General features: G+C 35.6%; 6 protein-coding genes across 14 annotated transcripts in view; 3 read left to right on the top strand and 3 right to left on the bottom strand.

Annotated features, from left to right (window-relative positions):
- Eif4g (eukaryotic translation initiation factor 4 gamma) overlaps positions 1 to 2,677 on the top strand; it is a 47,177-nt gene extending 44,500 nt beyond the window's left edge. For all 6 annotated transcript variants that reach the window (XM_029301536.2, XM_085489678.1, XM_085489680.1 and 3 more), the window contains one exon: positions 139 to 2,677. In XM_029301536.2, the coding sequence (XP_029157369.2) occupies positions 139 to 353 (215 nt within the window). In that variant the 3' untranslated portion in view covers positions 354 to 2,677. The remainder of the gene's footprint in view (positions 1 to 138) is intronic.
- The window catches only part of Burs (Cuticle-tanning hormone bursicon), an 18,439-nt gene extending 11,519 nt beyond the window's left edge, over positions 1 to 6,920 (bottom strand). The window contains exons 1-4 of one of the 2 annotated variants that reach the window (XM_029301541.2): positions 6,822 to 6,920; positions 6,530 to 6,696; positions 5,831 to 5,956; positions 3,610 to 3,796 (exon numbers count right to left, since the gene is read on the bottom strand). In XM_029301541.2, the coding sequence (XP_029157374.1) occupies positions 3,647 to 3,796; positions 5,831 to 5,956; positions 6,530 to 6,696; positions 6,822 to 6,858 (480 nt within the window). In that variant the 5' untranslated portion in view covers positions 6,859 to 6,920 and the 3' untranslated portion in view covers positions 3,610 to 3,646. Of the gene's footprint in view, positions 1 to 2,010; positions 3,797 to 5,830; positions 5,957 to 6,529; positions 6,697 to 6,821 lie in introns of those variants that run through there. The other variant, XM_029301540.2, reaches the window with a different exon arrangement.
- Positions 5,644 to 21,902, top strand: LOC114929856 (zinc finger CCCH domain-containing protein 10). 2 transcript variants are annotated; one of them, XM_029301538.2, is made up of 5 exons: positions 5,644 to 5,958; positions 6,536 to 6,705; positions 17,687 to 18,336; positions 18,966 to 19,257; positions 19,593 to 21,902. In XM_029301538.2, the coding sequence occupies exons 3-5, from the start codon at positions 17,762 to 17,764 to the stop codon at positions 20,064 to 20,066; spliced, it is 1,341 nt and encodes a 446-aa protein (XP_029157371.1). In that variant the 5' UTR covers positions 5,644 to 5,958; positions 6,536 to 6,705; positions 17,687 to 17,761; the 3' UTR covers positions 20,067 to 21,902. The 2 variants fall into 2 exon arrangements, with proteins under 2 accessions (XP_029157371.1, XP_029157372.1); XM_029301539.2 differs by having other exon boundaries at positions 5,644 to 5,989.
- Positions 8,397 to 9,248, bottom strand: Pburs (bursicon subunit partner of burs). The gene is made up of 2 exons (XM_085489682.1): positions 8,788 to 9,248; positions 8,397 to 8,706 (listed from the first exon to the last, which is right to left on the bottom strand). The coding sequence occupies exons 1-2, from the start codon at positions 9,037 to 9,039 to the stop codon at positions 8,536 to 8,538; spliced, it is 423 nt and encodes a 140-aa protein (XP_085345808.1). The 5' UTR covers positions 9,040 to 9,248; the 3' UTR covers positions 8,397 to 8,535.
- On the bottom strand, positions 9,419 to 11,408 carry LOC114929859 (G patch domain-containing protein 11). 2 transcript variants are annotated; one of them, XM_029301543.2, is made up of 3 exons: positions 10,899 to 11,408; positions 10,225 to 10,492; positions 9,419 to 10,029 (listed from the first exon to the last, which is right to left on the bottom strand). In XM_029301543.2, exons 2-3 carry the CDS (start codon positions 10,436 to 10,438, stop codon positions 9,509 to 9,511), a joined length of 735 nt encoding a protein of 244 aa, XP_029157376.2. In that variant the 5' UTR covers positions 10,439 to 10,492; positions 10,899 to 11,408; the 3' UTR covers positions 9,419 to 9,508. The 2 variants fall into 2 exon arrangements, with proteins under 2 accessions (XP_029157376.2, XP_085345807.1); XM_085489681.1 differs by having other exon boundaries at positions 11,082 to 11,408.
- Slmap (Sarcolemma associated protein) lies at positions 10,966 to 17,121 on the top strand. Its single transcript, XM_029301537.2, has 2 exons — positions 10,966 to 11,756; positions 11,830 to 17,121. Exon 2 carries the CDS (start codon positions 11,949 to 11,951, stop codon positions 14,415 to 14,417), a length of 2,469 nt encoding a protein of 822 aa, XP_029157370.2. The 5' UTR covers positions 10,966 to 11,756; positions 11,830 to 11,948; the 3' UTR covers positions 14,418 to 17,121.

Raw genomic sequence — 21,902 nt, 5'->3', positions numbered from 1 at the left:
AACATTTTGTGTTCATAAATAATAATTTTCCTACGTAATCGCATTAAATATACATAAGTTTATTTTTTTATTCTATTATGTAAAAGTGTATATACATGCAGAGTGTATAAAATTAATGAGTCTTGTTTTAATTTACAGGCACCCTTGTCCCCATCATGAATCGATTGTGGATGGACAATGTGATATCCAGTGACGCGTTTCTGACGTGGCATAAAAAGACTCCGGAAGGAGCGGATGTCGAGGGTCATAGTGTTTCAATTGTCGCACTTACGTCGTTTTTCACTGACTTGCTAGAACCAGACGATAATTCTAGTGTCGAAGAGTTATCAACTAGTGCGAATCAGGACTGTTGACGATACTGTGATCGATTACACTATCGTCTATTAAAAAGACTCAAATACGCGTTTCCTCGTTGAAAGAAAAAAAATACAACGCTCGAAATCAAATTGCAGTTGTGTTTTTTTAATTTTTTTTTTTTTTTTTAACTATGTAAACGCCGAAACGCGTTTCCTAAATATTGAAGAAAAGAACGATATAATAAATAACAATGAAGTGACACACGTGAAAAAAATGTATGTAATATATAATATAACTCTTTGCAACTCTACCACCAACTAAAGAAGAGTGAGAGTGCTGAAAAAAACAAACAGCTGTATATGAGATACGCGCGATATACATAATGAAGATAAAGTTTAACTATTAATTATTACAGAACTCTATATATGCAAAATAATTATTATATATAATTCAATAAAATGGTTCAAAGTTTAAATAAAGCAAAAAATGGCTCGAAAAAATAATTATCGTGTTTCTTATGTAAAATATCTCTGCAGCGAGGTAGGTCGATATCGCTCAATAGAACCGGAATACGCGTCTTTTTTTTCCACGCTTGGAATCGGGAAGACTCAACGTTACTTCCAATATATATTTAATCCGCTATATCACGGATCACACAACCGAAGTGCTTGTTACACGATTTAGATAACAAATTGCAAATCGGGTTATGCAATCGAGTAGGTCAATTTTAAATGGATTAAAATTTGTGGAAAGTAAGGGAAAAGCAACTACCGAGATAAACCAAGTCTGATGCTGACAGCGACATGGTTCTTCCTATTATTGTAACAGAGAATACGATATATAATATATATATATATATGTATATATATATATAAAATATATGTATTTATATAAATATATAATATGAATAATATATATATACATATATAAAGTATATATACATATAGAATAAAATTACTAATTTATATCTTTGCAAATAAGAAACTTATAATGTATTATAAGAAAGGACAATCTCGTGGAACACGAGATGGAATAGAGCGAAAGGGATATATATTGCGGAATTAGGATCTGTAATCTAGAGAGAACGCGTTTTGATGAAGTTATATAAAGAAACAAAAAAAAACGAAAGATTACAAATGGTGTGCATATTAAGGTACTATTTTTTAACACTAGCTATTTATAATCACAGAGAGTGAGAGAGAGAGAAAAAGAGTGCGAGAGGGAGAGCGGAGCGCCATTTGGAGATGTATCCACGTGGTAAATATATGCTGTAGCGAATTGTATAAAATTGTTATTAAACTGATTTGAGATACAGCGTGTGAGCTCGCCTTTGTTTCGAACGTGATCGAATTAGATAGGAGAGAGTCTGATTTCTGAACGAGAGAGCGCGTATGTCGTGTGTGCGTGTACAGCTAATCAAGCAACATTACATTACGTTTTGTCCGGCATCTTTATCGTTGTTAAGTGCCGATCATATACGATTTATCGTACCTGTAAAGGGGTAACTTAAACATTCGAAAAATATTGCGGACACTTGAGAGAGAGAGAGAGAGAGAGGATGGATAAAAATAATAGAGATATACTCTTGCGAAAAATATACATATATCGAGAGACAGAGAAAGAAAGAGAGAACGAGTCCTTGCTTCGGTCTCCCACCCCAGAGAAATCATCTATCAGAATCTTCGATTTCGACTCATTTTTTTTCGAAATACGAAACTTACAGACGGATCGATACAAGCTTGATTGAAATTACTGGAACATACCTATATATACATATATATATATATATATTGTATGTAAATATATATTATTATTTAAGTATATTAATAGTCTGCAATGTTTCATAATTTCTTCTGTCGGTTCAAACGAGTGCGAGTTACAGTGTTTCTCGTTATCTGTAACGACGTGTCTCCTCCATATGCAACGTCTCCCTTCCTTTTTATTAGAAAAAGAAAACCACTCCGTTATTTTTTTTCTCTCTTGCGGTAGTCCTTCGAAACCACTCGTTGCAGATCCGCAGAGTTCGTTCGGGCTAAATAAAAAGAATCGGGGATTTGCAAGAAAAGACGAAACCGCGACGATGGATTTCGACGTTTCCCTCAGTTTTGATTTTTCCTTTCCTCGTGATCGGAGGGATTGAAATATATGCGGAATGTATACGCGAGTATACATATTTATTATAGAATCTGCTACATACGAAGAGTACATACAGAGATTTGCGTGGCAAATTGCGACAAATGCAGCAAAAGAGATATAAGATTTTGCGCGCGAGTAAGTGTGTAACACGTGTGTGTGGTGCATTCTGTGAACCACAGGTTTAAATGAAGTAATATACTAATTTATATTTATGAAAATAAATGCAAAACTGTTGAAAAGAAAACTCAATGTGGGTAATAATTAAAGGAGATTAATCGCTGGAAAAAAATATTTCTCAGTGCATACAACACGAATTTGCATTGCGTTGCAAACACGCACGTACACAGGATGTTTTAGTTAGATAGGTACAAAATTAAGCTTCTTTTTCACTTTGCAAAGATTTCTGAAAATGTATCGTATTCGAGAGATCTCTTTTTTTTCTTACTATTGTCACAAGAAATTCGAGTATCTTTATGGAACATCCTGTATATCGCTACACACACGCACTCGAATAATGCATGTGTATCTTAGGATCTAATTATATATGTATATGCTTGTATATACGTAAAGATCTTAGAATATAAAACAATTATATGTTCTATATATGGGGAATATATATTCTAATTTATATATATTATATATAATAAAATCATATATATTACGTATAATGATATATATGTAATATATATATTGAAAATATATATTATATATAATAATAAAATTATATATTACATATAATGATATATGTTCTAAGGTAAAGATTTGCATACATGCATAATATATAAATAAATATATAATATGCTGCATAAAAGTTCGGGACATATGTTGCATAGGTACACTTTTATGATATAAATCATATTTATAAATCGCATTAAAAAAAATAAATAAAAAAAGAGGAAGAATTTTGTCACACAAAAATCGTTATCAATCTTCTCTCGAGGACATTAATTATTTCGCCAATGAAACGGTGTAATAAACGCAGATAAGTGTGTAACTTGTTACGAAATCCAACGAGAGATACGGAATATGTTTCTCGGATTTTTTCTTTTCAAATAAAGAAGCATTTCGTATGCATATGCATATATATTTTGAAATCTAAGTCGTAGAGTCTCGACCGCGTTTTTATTTAAATAAAACAAAAATAATATGCCGTACAGCATCAGAGGACTTTCTTACCAATATTCATTAAGAAGAGACGAGATATATTTTATATCTATTGTAAGCCGGAGGATCTTCTGAAATGCGCGGACGTCGCAAAAGGACCCTCATCGGCGAATCCTGCGATTTCTTGAGGGATTATGGCATATTCTTCCACGCTGGTACAAGGTCTGCACATGCAGTCCAGTGGTGCTTTGGTGATCACCTGATGAACACAAGATTAATTAATTATTTATTTACTCCTTGCTTTGGCTTAGGGTGGCTTTCGCGGTTCACACCTTTGCATTTTTACATTTACTTTATTAAATTATATCATTTCACATAACAATTTTATACATCATAATAAGTTTTAGAAATTAATTAAATTTAAATCAAAATTGCAATTGAAATTAAAAAATATAATTAAAAAGTAATAAGATGCAAACATGCATTTTTTGACATTTCGCCTTCGCAAGGTAAGTCAAATAAAAAAAATCATTTGCATTTCGCGATTCTCAATAATTCCGAGAAACGAGGGAACAAATAAAATAATTATTTTTAATTAATTAATTATTTAATCTTTGCCTCGTGGCTTAGAATTACTTTTTCAAAATTCACATCTTCAAGTTTTTCCATTTTACGTTTTTATCTTGTTATATATCATTTACATTTAATATTTTTATACAATAATTAACAATATAAACTTTGAAACAGTAATTACATTCTTTTTTTAATGTGTCTCAATACGCTCGAAAATTAATAGAAGAATATATTTTGCAAAGAGATAGTAGCGGTAGTGCAGCGATAAATGTCTTTAAAATGCTCGAAAAATTACTATTTGAGTTAATAGGAGAATAGAATTTGCGAAGAGGTCGCTATTAGGAGAATATATTAGCGAAGAGTTCTCTCGAAAATAACATAGCGCCATCTATTTTCGTATCTAGTAATTACGATGGTAACTTATCGATGGTAATAATTTACCGACTGTTATTTTCGAGTAACTCTTCGCTAATATATTCTCCTAATAGCGACCTCTTCGCAAATTATATTATCCTATTAACTCAAATAATTTTTCGACCATTTTAAAGACATTTATCGCTACTACCTCTTTGCAAAATATATTCTCCTATTAATTTAGATGATATTTTTCGGATGATTATTATATATAATGTATAATAATCATCCGAAAAATATTATCTGAATTAATAGGAGAATATATTTTGCAAAGAGGTAGTAGCGATAAATGTCTTTAAAATGGTTGAAAAATTGTTATTTGAGTTAATAGGAGAATAGAATTTGCGAAGAGGTCGCTATTAGGAGAATATATTAGCGAAGAGTTCTCTCGAAAATAACATAGCGCCATCTATTTTCGTATCTAGTAATTACGATGGTAACTTATCGATGGTAATAATTTACCGACTGTTATTTTCGAGTAACTCTTCGCTAATATATTCTCCTAATAGCGACCTCTTCGCAAATTATATTTTCCTATTAACTCAAATAATAATTTTTCGACCATTTTAAAGACATTTATCGCTACTACCTCTTTGCAAAATATATTCTCCTATTAATTCAGATATTTTTCGAGTATTAAAAGATCCATATGAGAAATAAAATCTGTTTACTGTTAAGTTAAATAATGTTAAATAATTTTCACAAGTTAAATGATATTTTTTAATAAAAAATTTGCAATCTTAAATTAAAAACGACATAAATATTTACATTTATCAATAAATTTTAATTTTATATATAATTATATATAATTTATACCTTGACAAAAACATATGTAGACATCATAAAGAAATGTCGTGCTTTGTAATATTCTGGTATAATTAAAAAACAATAAGACTATAATAAAATAATAAGATAAAATAATAAATAATTGATATGACAAGTAAAATTTAAAAAATTTCAAAAAATTAAAATGAGAAAATTAAATTAATGATTTCTGAATAAACAAATAAGGAAGAGGATGAGGTTTCTCCATTTTGAATTCGACGCCTATCTCGCGGTCCGCGTTCCGCGTCCGCGTCCTGCTCGCTGATTGGCCGAGGGTGGCTCGCGATACGAAAACAACATGGCCGCGCGAGACTTGCGGTTGTCGCGGAAGGCTTCGCTGCTGGCTTCGAACGGTCGGTGGAGAAGCGAGTGATCGCGTTCTCGTTTACACGCTGTTGTTTTTTCACGCTAATCGCCGAACCGCGACCGGATCTCTCGTTCGGCGAGTGCGAGGGAACTCTCGCGAGGGAGAACCGCTCACCTTCCTGAACTTCTTCTCCCCTGGCTTCGCCCTCGGACAGAACAGGGACACACTAGCCTCTCTCTCGCCGCTCTCCTGACAACACATGCAGCTTCTCTCCATTTGCCACATCTTGGACCCGGACACCTGTGCGTGTCAACAAATCGAATACTGAGTATCGTACGCGATATATACATTTTGTTTTATTTTACACCGCGTTCTCTCTCCTCGCGCGTTATTTATTTATTTCGTTGCATTAAATGAGAGAAAGCGAGAAGAAAGGAGAGGAGAGAGAGAGAAAGAGAAAGAGAAAGAGAAAGAGAAAGAGATACGGATTCTGATCAAATGTCAAACGTTAATATTTTAGACAGTTTATTATGTTATATCAATTCGCAATGATTTTTCTTTATAATCTTAAGAAAGGGGAAAAAAGTGTATATATTTTGTATATTTACGCGTTTTTGTGATGATCACGTGATAGTCGTTAAAATTTATAATACGTTTTTATGTCGCGTACAAAAATACTTACAAAATAACGTGGTTTGCGAGTTCAAATATTAACTGAACTTTAAGATCTAATTTTTAAGATTTTTATCCAATGATATTGAGTTGATAATATGGAACGAAGCTTATTTTATCTATTGCACCATTGTTACTATAATTTGCAAAACTGTCAATTTGAGATATATATATTTTAGTAATTTATTGTATTTCTCTTACCTGCAGATAACTGCTGCATCGTCCTCTGCATGCGTAACTGGGAATCGGCTTTGGGACACAACCTGGATATTCAAGGAAGTGTATCACCCGGGTCGCCTGGCATTCATCGACTCCAACAATCGCCTCTGCTCTTCCATATAACAGGCACATCAGCAATCCACTGATCACTGTGCACAGTAAGTAGATATTATAATGTATTATTATTAATTTCACTTGACATACAAGTGTGAGAAAGAGACAAACTTAGAATATTAGTTTGAAAGTATATTCTCAAGATGCTAAGCTTATTCACCGAGGTAATGGAAGAGCTTGCTCCTTGAACAGTACATTGCCTTCCCTTCCTAGCACTTTACTGTGCTTGTAAGTCGTAGGTCGTAAGCTTTTATACACCCTAGGTGGCCATGTTTTCCCCCTTCTTTTGGTATATTATATTTTAGCAATGTTGGAAGGTCATATATATATGTACATATACAAGAAATATGTCTGAGAAAATGTTTGTTAACGTATTTCCTGAATTTATATATTTAGCAATTGAACTCGTTCTCTTTTTGCTGTAATAATTGAATCTTGACTTTGTTTAAAAATTATGAATAATATAATTATATATTATTCTATGCTGCAAATATGATTTTACGTTTTCTATGATATAATTTAATAAGCACTAACATATAGCCTCACAATTCTTAAAAATATTTTTAAATGTATTTGTAGATGTGGTAATTTAAAATTTATATGAAAGCTATAGTATATATTATGCTGATATATATTTTACAATTATATTAAAACATCTTACAATATAATTAAGAAAAATAATTCTTTACAAATTAAATTATTTTGATCATATACATATTAATTTATACAACAATATTATTTCTTTTTATTGATGAGGCACAAAATATAAAACTTTTCAACAAAATTAAATTTATTTTTATTTATGATAGAATATTTAACATAATTTTATTTTTCATAATTTATGAATTCAATTTTTATAGCAAGATAATTAATTAATTGCTTGTGATTTATAAACAATCAAATATAAGACATTTTGCATATTTAATTTGAGAAAAAATAGAGTAGCATCTTTTCGTTCTTTGATATATTTTAATTAGACTTTACTACAACAAACTTTCTTGTTTAGGATTAAGTTACCATGATATTAAAAATTTTGCAAATTTAAAGTTTGATGTGAAATCAATTTCAGAAAAAATTTCAACAATTTTATACAATCTAATGAAACTGATTCTTTCTTATAATGTGCATGTAAAGAATCTTGCAGATAAAAGTTTCTTGTCAAAAATAGAAACAATATTTTCTGTGATTGAAATCTAATTAAATTTTATCTTTTTCAATAATATTTCAAAAATTTTAACATTAAATATATTGGATTAAAAATGAAATCTCGAGATTTTAATGTTGCATTTAACCTGAGATTAATTGAACAATGTTCATTTGCATTAATTTTCTAGAAATTTGATATAAAAGTTTGTGAACTTTTTGTGTATTAATAATATTTTTGTTAATGAGGAATTGTTTCTGTTTTTGATAATATATATTTTATTACATAGTGAATAGCCGATAAGAGTAAATAAAGAATTTTTAAGTGTGTGCGAAACAAGTATATAAAATTTTTATTTAAATGAGTTATATTTACTTCAAAGTATTAACAATTACATAACAAGAATAGACTATAGATACATATATTATATGGATATATATTAATATCCACAAGAATACATTTATAAAGAAAATTAATTTTTGGAATTTTTTAGTTATCGTCGCAGATAAAAATGCATACATGCAAATAATAGTAACATAAATAAATAATCTTCATACATTTGGGTTATAGATAGACTCACATTGCAAATGTATTGGAAAAAAATTTATTTCTTTACCGTGATTACAATATCTTCATTTTTTATCTATCTATCTATCGATGTAATTGTTACATAATAATTGTAATCTGAATTTTCGCAGAATGTATAATATTTCCAATTGTGATGCCACTTTTATCTCGCGAGATCGCCGCACTTGATGCATTTACATTCAGCAGGTTCTCGTATCTTGATTTCCATGATCTCGTCTTCTGTGCCTATTAATTTGATCCCCTCCGCGTCGTAACATTGATTCAGGACGACTAGTCTTTCCTTCAAGAAACTCTCCCGACAGCAGTAGCACTCCTAGGCGTTTACAAAAAAAATGATTACAATTTAATCTAATATATGATACATCTTATGTCTTTTCTTTTCTTTGCGACTTACTTTTGAAAAGCCCGTAGTGGTGACAACGCTTGGCTGTACTTGCGAATTACAAAATCCTTCGCATTTGGTGACCGATACATCCCCGCTACACGATCTCCTCAGACGTCCTATCTCGTCGTATTCGTCCTTATTAATCCGCACTTCTGACTGCAGAGTCTCGCAGCTCTCGTCGTCAGTTATTTCAGTTATCTCGGCATGGTTGATCGCAGCATAAATCACGAGAATTAATAAGGACTTTGGGCTTAACAACATTATATAATATCGCTTTGTCAGATGCAAATCCGGTAAAGAGACTCGCCGTAAAGGTTTCCGGGTGAAATGAGAGAGAACGAAATGAAACAGATGCTTTTATAGGTAATTTCCCACTTCCCGGTGTGCGTGTATGTTAGAGGCAGGGATCACAGACGGAGCCCCCGCTGTCTTAATAGTATACTTCAGTCGGAAAGTTGAAGGAGGTAACGACTCCCTTCTGCTTTTAGGGTTGGCCGATACTTTTCTCTCGCCCGAGACATTATTTTTTCAATATTTTGCATCGTACGGTTAATGGCTTTTTTATGTCTCGTATATGTCTCAGTAAATTGACCACATTTAACGTAATTTATCTAAAATTCTTTTACGCTCTAGAAAATAATTGCTCAGATGAAGGAATGCTTTTATTGATATTAATTTTTGTCAATGTTTATTTTAAAGATAGTGCTACTGATCAAACTATTATATATATTCAATGATCGTTTCTTGTACTTCCTGGACAGCTGTCTCTTAAATCGTCTTCATCGTTGAACTTCACACCGCACCAAATGCAGTAAAAGTATGTCTTTCTTAAATATTTAGTAAGAATTTCAAGTTTTTCTAAATTGCTGAGTTGTGATTCCTCGTCACTTTCATCGCTATCTTCACTGTCGTCGGTTTCTTTTTCTTCCCTCGTTTCTGGCCAAAACCACGATTCTTGAGCTTTCACATTTGCATTAGTATCCAATTCTTGACATACTTTTTGACTCTTGTATACATCCACCTTTTGTAATTGTTCAGTTTTTTCTTGCGCTAATCTGCTACGAAAGTCTCTCATATTCATATTTTCCAATTTTACACTCGTGCTCTTGCGATCATCCTTTTTTCTTATTGCCTTGCCTAGGCCCTGTCTGCCTGCTTTAACTTCTACTGGAATTGGTTCAACTATTCCCGACTGAGACTTGCCTATGCCTTGACCAGGTTTATATCCCATCTTCATAAGCATTCCAAAACCTGAGGGAGAGACAAGAAATATAAATAAAAATATTTTACATATAAATATCACATATCACAATACAAAAGTTATCTCTAAAAATATTTTTATTGCATCAAATGCATGTTTGCTTTAATGTATAATACGTATAATAATTATATAATACAATATATATCCATATAATATGTACGCAAAATATAGACTTTTATACAGACCTTTATTTGTACTAGTAATAGCAGATGATAAGCCTTCCTCCCTTTTTTCTGCTTCAACTACTCGTATCGATTTATTTTGCTCCTTCATTTCGATTTTCTTTTTCAATAATGCAAATTCTCTTCTGTCAGAACGTGTGTATATAAGACTCGATGAAGAAGGCTTCTCGGAACCTTGTAAAAATTTATCAGACATATAGTCCTCATCGTCTGACATTTTTCTTAATGGAATTAATACTTGATCGAAGAACACTAGTAATACTTTAAAACACTGAAAATAGAAATAATAGATTTTTAGTAAGATTATAAGACTACAATTCTACTTGTAGTATGGAATGTAAACAATTATCATTTTAAGTGTCAATATTTCAGAGAATATTTTAAAACATTATTGATAACAGTTTACAATAATTTAGTGTATAATTACAGAGAAATAATCCTTTTTTTAAATAATGAATATTCTATATGTGATATTACATTTATTATATTTTGTTAGGTTATATTTCAAGTTGACAAGCTATCTTGTCATTTCGCTTGTATATTCCACTAATATATTTTATATATATATATATATACTAAATTTCAAGTGTCATTAATTTTCACACATATTTTCATATAATCATTATCATTCAAATTTCAATTTAATGATATCTTATATCATTAAAAAAATAACATACATTGTAAATATTAAATTCCTATTTACACCTGCACAGTCAATTTCACTAATATTTGCCAACTCTTTGACAGATGACTATTTTGACAGATACACAATTTATATATTAAATTTGATATAACGCTACAGCAAAAATTTTCTCGCTATTTTATCTTTTTACTCCGAACTCTCTCTTCGGTATATTTACGTCCTGTGCTCGAGGTGTCGGTAAGGTAGGTCTTTTTTCGCGGCATTCCCTCTCTCTCTCTCTCTCCCTCGCGTCACGGGCGCCTCCCGAAAACAGCGGAACGCGGAACTGGGGAGACAGAGTGCGGACGGAGGAACGCGAACCGTTGTATTTTCACGGGGGCCATACGTCGTTCGTGCGCGGAAATTCCTCGTCCCCGATCGCCCGAGAGAGCCGGAGAGCGTCGTTTCCGCGAGCTCGCGCTTCCTGCCGCTCGTTCCACGCGCGGCGCGTCGTCCCCGTAGGCGCCGCACCCCGGGGCCGCACGAACAGCTGGCGCGGATGAAGAAACGCCACGGGCGAGATTACGCGACAGCGTAACCACGTTCTCTCTCTCTCTCTCTCTCTCCTCGAGAGTGTGTAAGTGTGTAAGTGAGTGTCTTCGCCCATCATCCTCGGAGAGGAACATCGAGGACGTCGCTCGTCTTCGAGGAAAATCAAGTCGAAGCATATTCGGTGATCGAGAAGAAGAGGAGGGCGGATTCGGAGTAAATCTTTCGCGAGGACTTGGTGACATCTTTATATATATACATATATATATATATATATATTTATTTAAATGGAGGAAAGCATGCCGAAGACGGCGTCGAGGGCTCGTGGTGTCGCGATGCCCCCGTGACCGAGTTCGAGGCTCAGGTATATTTGATAGTGAGATTTATAAAGTGAGGATTTAAAGAGTGGGAGTGTCATATCTTGGAGTAATTTTCAGTTTTGTCGGTGCTGCTGCCCCGTGCTGCCGGACAACGGGTTCCTTGGTTTGATTGCAAAGAGAAAGACTCATCCTTGGACTCTCGCTTCTTGGAGTAATACTTACCTTCATCGTCGGCTATGGTTGTAGCTAGCAGCGGAGGGTGGGTACAAAATGCCAGTGCGCCCGCTGAGCAGAACAACTCCAACCTGAGCCAGAACAATACACAGAACAACAACAACAACAATAATAATAATAACAACAACAACAAGATGACTGCCAAAGGTGTTCTGATCTGCCGGGACAATTCCCATCCCTTCCAGGAGCGTACTCTGACTCTGGATCAACCTGTCAAGATCGGTCGTTCGGTAGCCAGAGCAAGAGCCGCGCCGAATAATGCAATCTTCGACTGCAAAGTACTCTCTAGGAATCACGCATTGCTCTGGTACTCCTCTGGGAAGTTTTACCTGCAAGACACGTGCAGCAGCAATGGTACGTTTGTCAATAATCAGAGACTCAGCGCATCAGGACTTGAGTCGACGCCCAAGGAGGTTTGCTCCGGGGACATAGTGCAATTTGGAGTGGACGTTGTGGAAAGTACAAAGAAAGTTACCCATGGATGTATAGTCGCTACTTTAAAGCTGTATCTGCCTGATGGGAAAGAGGCCAAAGCCAGTCTCAGCACCTCTGTCAGCTTGCCTGCTGGGAATGTGTCCCTCGAAGACCTTTATAAGCTTAATCAAGTGATGCAAGAAGCCTCGAGACGAGAGAAGGCTCTCTATTCCAAACTGGGGTATCTGCAACAGCTGGTGGAGAATACTCGTAAGGCTGCCAATCAGTCGTGGAAGGCACTGATTACAGAGGACCGTCTGCTGTCCTGGGTGATGACTGTGGAAAGTCAGTTGGCGGTTTACTCAAAGAACTATACCGAGGACAAGATTAGGAACGAACTGGCGAAGCTTCAGGACGAAAAGGCGCAGTATCAGAATGCCGCCAAGGAAGCGTTGCAGAAGATACTGCAGGAGAAGCTCGAGGTCACTCAGAGACTGGTGCAATTGGAGGGACGTCTGAACGAGACGGAGGAGGAATGTCAAAGTTTACACAACGTGGCCAAGTATACTCAGACGGAACTTCAGGAACTCAGCGCGAAATACGCGGAGACTCAGAAGAAGTTGCAGGAGACCACCATTAAGCTTCTGGAGAACGAGGAGAAGATGAAGGATATGCTGATGAGCGCGGAGCAGGAGAAACGAGATCTCGGGAAACGCCTCGAGGATCAGTCCAGGGTCGAGAAGTATCTACGGGTGAGATTGCGCGATTCTCGATTGGACTCGGTGAATATTTACAAGCATATCACCGCCTTGAGGAATTACACGCAGACTCTGCAGGATATGAATTTGAAGCTGGATGTGGGCGAGAATTTCGATTCCAAGTCCAACGAGGATCCTATAGAGGCTATCAATACTATTCTTAACAAATTGAATTCCATTCACGTCGACAACATCGACATCAATCTCATAGACAGCGATATTAATCTTTATTTATCCAAGAGCGAGCAGGATAATCAAATCAATTCGCCGGACGCGGATAGAGTCGACATCCGACGTATCTTCCAAGGTCAATGCAAGCAACTAAAGTCCTCCGACTTGTCGTTCACCAAAGATCAGCTGGACGACCTGCAGACAACGACCGACGACAGTCTCACGGAGTACATCCTGCCACCGCCGTCGTCCAGAAGGACCTTGGTCAACGGGAACCTGGGCAATCTGGACACCAACGGCGACTCGGACACAAACTCGGAGGCGACCGACGACACGTGCAGTATTACGAACGACGACGCGAGCGAGAAGTCCGTCATAGAGAATAACACGGAGAAAGTGGACGCTCTCTGGTCGGAGCTGGAAACTGACATAAAGCAGGACAAGCCGGAGGTTCGATTCGCCGACGTCGAGGACAATCAGCAGTCGGTGGTGCCAACGGAACAAATTGCCAAAGACAACGACGACGTCAAAACATCAGCGACCGAGGACGACGTCAGCATCGTCGACGGGACGTCGATGTATGATGACGAGGATAAGGATCACCGGCGAGAAGGAGACGACGAGGAGGCGGCGAAAGGAAACGAGGAGCGCGTAGAGGGGGATTACATCAAGACCTTGAAGCCTGTACTCAAGAACGACGCGGCGATGCAGCACCAGCAGGCTCACCAGTCCAGCAGGGACTACGTGTTGCAGACGTTAATTGGCTCTTTAGACTCGTTAAGAGGCGAGGACAGCTACGAGGCGCAGCGGACGGTGAAGAGGGAGATGGAGGAGCTGAAGGACTGGCTCGCCCGGGAGCCGAACGAGATTGTCGTTGACAAATTGCGGGAGCTGTATTATCGCGCGAAGAACGAGGCCCAGCGGATGCAGGAGGTCAATGAGGAGCTGGTAATAGTGAAGGAGAAGTACAACGCGTTCGTCGAGGAGAAGGCAGAGCTGTCCAGGAAGTACATGTCCTTGAAGGCGCAGTGCGGTGATCTGTTGAACGCGACTTACAACGTCCCGATACACTACGTGGCGCCTATCGCGCTCGTGCTGGTGTGGCTGCTGCTGGAGAAGATATTCTAATCTCGCGTTCTAGACACTCTTCGCCCGAATCCGATCTTATATTTGAGTTTTCAGTCCGGTCGAGAGTTGATTTAAGATCCCATTCAACCAATCAGATGATTGCGCATCTTAAATATAAGATCGGCCTGTGAATACCAGCCTTCATCTCTCTCTCCAATATTTTTTTTTCTCATATTGCGTATACCGGGTGTACAAAGGTTACCGCATCACTCGTTAATGGGATATTCCGGGTTATTTTTTCTCGAAAATGTCAAAGAGTGTCATCGTTTTTTTTTTGCACCATATCGTATATTTATAACTAAGCTAAGTTAAAATTATATCAATTTAAGTTCAAGTTAAGGGGATGTTTGTGGTTCATCGATAAATATTATTTTTATTTGCATTAGGTCAACCTAAAGGATAAGAAAACTAATTATTTAACTTTCTTGGTTCTTTTTATATATATATACAGGGTCACACCGAAAATATACAAGTATATCTTGTTATTTAGAGACAATTTTTCCTCAGCAAAAATATTGAGGCATCAATAATTTTCGAGTTATAAGCGATTCAAAATAAAGACTTTTTCGCAAACTAAGTCTTGTGGAAATAAAATATTAACAAAATTCTCCAATTAATTTCAAGTAGAGTTTACTTAATAAAATTTTAATTTAAAGTTTAGTTATAATATAAAGAAACGTGATGGCAAAAATTGTGAACATTCAAAAAATGATGGTCTTCCTCGATATTTTTGTTGAGAAAAAATTATTTCCAAATAACGAGATCTACTTGTATATTTTCGGTGTGACACTTTATGTCAGACATCCTGTACAGTCCAGATTTGTTATTATGCATACTTAAATTCTAGTGAAAGATTTTTCATCTTGTATAACCAATTAAGAGTTAATTAAAAATAATATTTGTCGCTGAAGCTGAATCAGCATTTCCTTAACTGAAGAATCAGTAGTTTTGTTAATATTTTAATTCCAAAGTTTCTTTGATCAAAGCCTTGACATTTTTATCTCAGGGATCTCTTATTAAGGAATGATGCTATAACAAACGTTTCTCTTCATCTTCTCTTCTTTCTACATTTTATATTTTGTTTTGTCTCTTTGTAATATCGGACGCTAAACTAAAATTTCGTAAGAAGCTCGCATGTCGTCGTTTATCATCGGGCAATAATGATCAATTAAATTAGCACAAGAAATATGCGTATACATATATATATATTTTATTCTCGATGCAATTGAATGTTTTTTATACGAACAAACGCTAAGAATTGTACATATATACATACATATATATATATATATATAAATATATTTGTTTAATTTCCCGGTCCGAGTCGAAGGACAAGGATATATATAGGAAGTTTCTCTCTCGTTACAAGGATGTTGCAAGGATTTTGTAAAGCGAGCTTTGTATCGGCGTTACCACGCTTTACAGAGCAGGAGGAGCAAGATCAAAGATCGGAAGGAGGAAAGAAGCATCGTTATTCGCCGGATAATAATTATGTATATCATCGGAAAACCCAGAAGCTCTCTGGAAATTACAAGTAGTAGTTTAAGAGGGGGAAAAGGAAAAAATGTAGATACGATACCACGTAAAATGTTCAACATGCTGCCAAGCTGCGCCGAGTATCATATCTCGTAATATGTGGCTCAAGTCCGATTCGCGATTCGTTTTTGTTTATAAAATGCGTTTTTTTTTCTCTGCGCGCGTATATTGAAAAAAAAGAGGATTAAAGATTATGTATATCGTTTACTGCGAGCTTAACGAGAGGATATTTTCTTTCTCTCGAGTGCGCACACATTTTTTTTCCGATTATTTAAATATTTTCTCAATATATACATTTGTAAAAATAATTGTAAAAAAGCGGAATTCTTGTCGATACTCGTCCGATACGGGTTTTTTTTCCGTTTTTTTCTATCTCGGGAATCTATACATTTTTTTAGTAAGAAAGCGAGAAAGGGAATCTTGATTGCATCACATATGTATGTTATATGTTATTTAACGTCTCTCTCTTCTGAAAATTTATCAATCTTGGATGATCCGACTTTATTAATTGTACAATGATATCTTTCTCCTTTCCGTAAATGGGTAGCGTTGACAATACAAAAGCATATCTGTTCGAGCGACCTAATAAATAAACGATAAGCGAGTGCGTTTACTTCTCTCGAAAAGAAAAGAAAAAAAAACTCCGCATTCATAGTAGACCGTTCTCTATCGATTCTATCTTGAGGGATGGCCTTGATATCATCACCTGCGTTTTAAGGCGAGAAAATTCCGCGATAATCGTAGTTTTCTAAATCGATTCTTTTGATACGAACGCGCAAAAGACAAAAAAATACAAATTCACAATATTTTCTTAAATTCGTTAATTTAGTTGTAGAGAGTGTGCCATCAGCTCGCAGCGGCTATCTCTTTAAACGTATTAAATAAGGAAATAAAAAGAAAAATCGCACGTCACATCAGTGATCTACGTGATACGCATTTTTTATTAATATTTTTTCAAGAAAGTTGCGAGCTCCGGTCGCTCGCTCGCTCGTTAGGCTCGATCTTAACTTCCTTGACGCATTATATTATGTATCACGGATTTATCAAAGTAAATATGGTATAAATAAATAAAACAAATGCTGTACATAGTAATGTTGATATAATCTTACTACCGATGTAATAGTCGTATTATACGAAAAAGGGAAAATAAAGATAAAAGTTAACTTAATTCAAGCAAATTGAGAAAAATCTCGCCTCGTTATTCTCACACGATACCCCATACAGCGTCTTAAGTATTTCAGCTTAGAGTGATCTAATGGAGGAAGCGCGTTTACGCGAGTTGAAAGTAAATTATTGAGCAATTAACAGCTTAACTCTAGCAATTTTGTAAGTACGCAAGATGCAGAAGAGAGAATCTGTCGCTGAGCGAGAATTAAAGAAAAACGGTACGGCTTCTCTTTCAGGATATAAACAGTGTCCCATTTTAATATCCCACCCCAAAAAATATTTTATTATAGGATTTTGGATATGCAATGAAAAATAGGTGATTCCATTTAAGAAATTGATGACCTTCACGTGACTTTGAAGCAACTATCAAGGTTAAACTATATTGGCACCATCTTATGTCCCCCTCGAAGCCATGCAACTTTGATCTGAAACATTTTCTTCTATTGTACAATCAAAAATACAAAAGTTATTTGGAGTGGGACATTAAAATGGAATACTCTGCATATGCTAATGATGTATTTTTAAATCACCGTATTATATATCTCTTTTTTTTCTCCTTTGTTTAGGGTCCACATATTAGTGGTGCTCAGCCAGTTCCGTGGATCGATCGAGGATACGACGACGACCGCTATGCATCATCGATGAAAAAGCTAAAGAAAAAGTTGGACGGCTCGGTGGGTCATCAGCAGCAGCAGATGACCATCGAGATGGCGGGCGGATTAAACGCGAACACGACGGACAACTCCGCTCCGGATATCGCGAATCGCATCTGCCGGGACTTCCTGAGGAACGTGTGTCATCGCGGGAGACGCTGCAAGTACCTGCACGAGCGTTCCGACGACGACCCCGTGGAGGAGTACACTTTTTGCCACGATTACCAGAACGGCATGTGCAACTGGCCCGGTTGCAAGTTTCTCCACTGCACTGAAAGCGAGGAGAAGCGTTTCCGGGCGACCGGCGAGCTGCCGCCCCACGTCCTCAACAGATCCAAGATCAGTAACGGCGACAAGTCGGACTATCCTCTGTGCAAGGACTTCCTCAAGGGCAGCTGCCAGAGGGTCAACTGCAAGTTCAAGCATTGGAAGAAGGAGGAGCCGCAGCACAATCTCATCTCGCCCTCGCATCACAACGCGTCCAGGCCGCAGCACAACTTCAACGGCACAAGCAACGGTGGTGGCCCCGGCGGCGAGAATCGCAGATACGAGGAGGACAGGAAGTAAGCCGAGCGCTTCTTCTTTTTCTGCCTCTTAAATTTAAATTTTACGTTTTCCTCATCGTTCGCATATTTATGGCGTGTCATTTTTTACTATTTGATATAGTCATAAAAATTGAATTGATACTGAGAAAGAAAAGAAATTATTATGTCTAGACATATTTATAATTCATTCGAATTGCTATGATATAATTAAAAACGTAGAATTAAAATTATTGTATGGATAAAATATTATATAATTTTGAATTTATGTTATAACATAAAATAAATTTAAAATTAAAATTTTAGGCATCATTTTAATTATATGATAGTTATTTTTGATGAATCTAGACAAAATAATAATCTTTTTCTTTCACACAGTATCGATTTAATTTAGTTAAATTTTTATTAAATACCAAAATGACATGTCATACTTAGGCTGTATCTTTCTCTGTGTATTCTGAATTAATTTTATATCAAGACATAATTTTATTCATTTTTATTACGTTATGGCTTAATGAAAATGGTTTCTAAAAACCTACTTCAGTTTAAATTTATTGTTGAATTTTTATTTTAGCTTAAAAAAATCTTTTTAATAAATAACGGTGTGCCATACATATTCTTATGCTAATAATTTCTTCTTTCTCGTGCAGTTTTCACTGGCAAATAGAGGATCAGCACAACAACTTGGTGGCGAATAACGGCGGTTACAACACGTCACATCCCGCCGATTACATCGGACCGCCGGAGGCCAAGAGGCGGCTAGTCTCAGGCGAGACGGTCGTTCATTTCGACGCTTCTACTATCGTGGGCCAGCAACACGCCACGCAACAGGTCACACCAAGTTACTATTACCCTGTGATACATCGCAACGAGGCACGGGCTATCGTACTCGAAGATGAGAATGCATTGCTGAGGAAGAAAATAGATGAATTGAAGAAACAGGTACATATCAGATTTAAATATTATGTATGAGAAATTTAGATCTATTCTTTATAACTGAACTGCTTGCACTAGTTCAGAGTTCATCTCTTTTCTTCTAATTTGGAGTAAAAAAGATAAAACTCTGAACTAGTGCAATCAGTTCAGCTACAAAGAACAGACCTTTTGTTATATATATAATATAAAGTATGTATTGTATAAAATATATTATATAAATATATTATAAATTATTTATTATAAATATATTATATAAAATTAAAAATATATTATATAAAAAAATTGATTTTATTTCTATTTATCTATACTTTATTCTAACTCTCTCGCTTTCTGTTCCTCAGGTCAGCGATTTGACGGCGACAAATGAGTTTCTGCTGGATCAGAACGCTCAGTTGAGGATGTCTGGCAAACGAACCACAAATGTGACTGCGGTGACGGTGCCTGCGGTGACGATCACAAACACGGTACCGCCGTCGCAAGCCCCGACGCCCCAGCAGATGGTGAACGCGGCCGTGGCCGCGGGCACTCTCCGGACGGTCACCGCCAGCGTCGCCACCGTTCCTGTAAGCATCGCGACCGTCGCACCGGTCTCGATCTCGGCAGTCTCGATGGCGCCGGTCTCGATACCGCCTCCAATCGTCACCATGGCTCAGCAGACGATCACGATGAGCGGTTCCGGCCCTCCCCAGGCTACCAATCAGCAGCCACCTAACACGCAGCAGCCCGCGAGCCTACCTCTGTCGATATCCGGCGCGACAGCACCCCTCGTCTCTTATCCCATTATGTCTCAAGAACTTAGGCCTGTCTTGCAGTAAGCAGCGTCACGGAAGAACACTTGTACTTCGACAAGATGACGACATATGATACACACCACCTACCTACTTGGCTATTAAGAATATAACGCACTCCCATCTTCTGACTAAATCGTATTTCTTTTGCGAGTCGAAAGAGAGAATGGTAGATAGAGAGAAAGAGAGATCAGTGGCTGTGGAATGCAGATATATCGTAGATTTAGCAAATAGAAACATTCACATTAATGTAATGTTCATCCTGAACTTCTTCTCTGCTTATTTACGCCAATGTAGAATCTAAGGAAAACGGATTAGTTTAGTTTGAAATATATTTTTTTTTTAATAAGAAAATTAAATTATATTTAGTTAAAAATAGATTCTACCCCTTTGCTTTTTAATTATATTCGAGTCTGCATGATAGATTTTATTGTGGGATAATTATCTTACATCCGTGTGGAAAGCTATAAAATATATTCTTTACCTTCTCTGTGAATAGTATTAGGAATATACGATTAATTATATAACATAATGATCGACGCCAACAACTGTCGGCGAATATGTATATCCAAAGTGTGTATAGTTGTAGAATAGGAATGACAATCTATAATCACGAAAATTAGTTGCATCATGACATTATGTTCCTTTATATATTTTTTTCTTTATTCATTATATTATACATAATCTCATATTAATCTCGTTTTTCTATATGTGTGTAAAGCTAAATTGATATTCTATCATTGATAGTGATAGATCAAAAAAGAACTGTCGAGAAAATTGTAAAATAAGCGGGTGTAAATAAGGAGAATGACTCATTTAGATTAATATGTTAACATAAGTACAAAGGAGAATAAATGTAGCATATTAAAAAGAAACATCTCTCTCTATGAGAAGATTTACGTATCACACTTCTTCCAACTGGTTTCACAGAACCTTAGTATGGTGTTACGGTATTAAAAGTACAACAAAAGTTTATCTATTGGACGAGAACTGATTTCGGAGCTCTTGTCCGATTTATTTAGACGAAATAGTCTTACGTAAAAAGCAAGCGAGTTATTCTCCTTGTTTATAGAATAAATTATATAAAATAATCTTTCAGTATAATTTATGCGTATTGATTAATAATGAATATTATGTACACGATAATGTTTTGTACATGATGCTGTACATAGTATTTCAACGTTGCTTCTTTAGATTAATCGCAAGAAAAGTATATTTTATTCCGCTTTTAACATACATAAGCAAACGCTAATTACTTTTACAAAATACTTTAATTGATTAAGTACTTATTGCTATACACATAGTTTTTATCTTACCAGTCTCTATAATTTACTTAAAAAAGCAGCTTTTTTCTGTTTTGCATATTAAGGTAAAAAGCAATGAAAAATTTATACTTAGCCCATATATTCGAACGTATTAAATACATATACATAAGTGTATATATACATATATATATATGTGTGTATGTGTATATATATATATATATATATATGTATATATATATATGTATATATATATATATATATATGTATGAAGGATGCGTGTTATAAACCAAATGGGCACACATCTGATTTTAAGTTGCGTTAATAATCACGATTCTATACACTTGTATATATTTTGCGACAATTAGCATTTAAGAAATTGAGCACTATGTACTCGTGTATTTTATATATGCATACAAATATGTATGAATAATCTTTTACATATAAATTTATGTTGAAAAGCACTTTATTAAAAAAGAAGAAAAGATAAACGTGATTTTTACTCTTGTATTCTTACAATCGCGAAACTTGTATGCAAATAATAAAGTTACACTTTGAAATTTTCAGTTTCTCATCAAATAAAAAAGGAAGATATGAAAAA

The sequence above is a fragment of the Nylanderia fulva genome, unplaced genomic scaffold (genome assembly GCF_048542155.1).
Source record: "Nylanderia fulva isolate GAGA-0341 unplaced genomic scaffold, ASM4854215v1 Scaffold9, whole genome shotgun sequence".
Taxonomy (NCBI): domain Eukaryota; kingdom Metazoa; phylum Arthropoda; class Insecta; order Hymenoptera; family Formicidae; genus Nylanderia; species Nylanderia fulva.
This window is presented reverse-complemented; position numbering and strand designations above follow the sequence as displayed.

Excerpts from the sequence above, each read along its gene's own strand:
- Pburs (XM_085489682.1), bottom strand. The coding sequence starts at position 9,039 with ATGTTGTTAAGCCCAAAGTCCTTATTAATTCTCGTGATTTATGCTGCG. Across the intron at positions 8,707-8,787 it reads CCACTACGGGCTTTTCAAAA|GAGTGCTACTGCTGTCGGGA; the intron begins GTAAGTCGCAAA and ends GTAAACGCCTAG.
- LOC114929859 (XM_029301543.2), bottom strand. The coding sequence starts at position 10,438 with ATGTCAGACGATGAGGACTATATGTCTGATAAATTTTTACAAGGTTCC. Across the intron at positions 10,030-10,224 it reads TATTACTAGTACAAATAAAG|GTTTTGGAATGCTTATGAAG; the intron begins GTCTGTATAAAA and ends TCTCTCCCTCAG.
- Slmap (XM_029301537.2), top strand. The coding sequence starts at position 11,949 with ATGGTTGTAGCTAGCAGCGGAGGGTGGGTACAAAATGCCAGTGCGCCC.
- LOC114929856 (XM_029301538.2), top strand. The coding sequence starts at position 17,762 with ATGAAAAAGCTAAAGAAAAAGTTGGACGGCTCGGTGGGTCATCAGCAG. Across the intron at positions 18,337-18,965 it reads AGATACGAGGAGGACAGGAA|TTTTCACTGGCAAATAGAGG; the intron begins GTAAGCCGAGCG and ends TTTCTCGTGCAG. Across the intron at positions 19,258-19,592 it reads TAGATGAATTGAAGAAACAG|GTCAGCGATTTGACGGCGAC; the intron begins GTACATATCAGA and ends TCTGTTCCTCAG.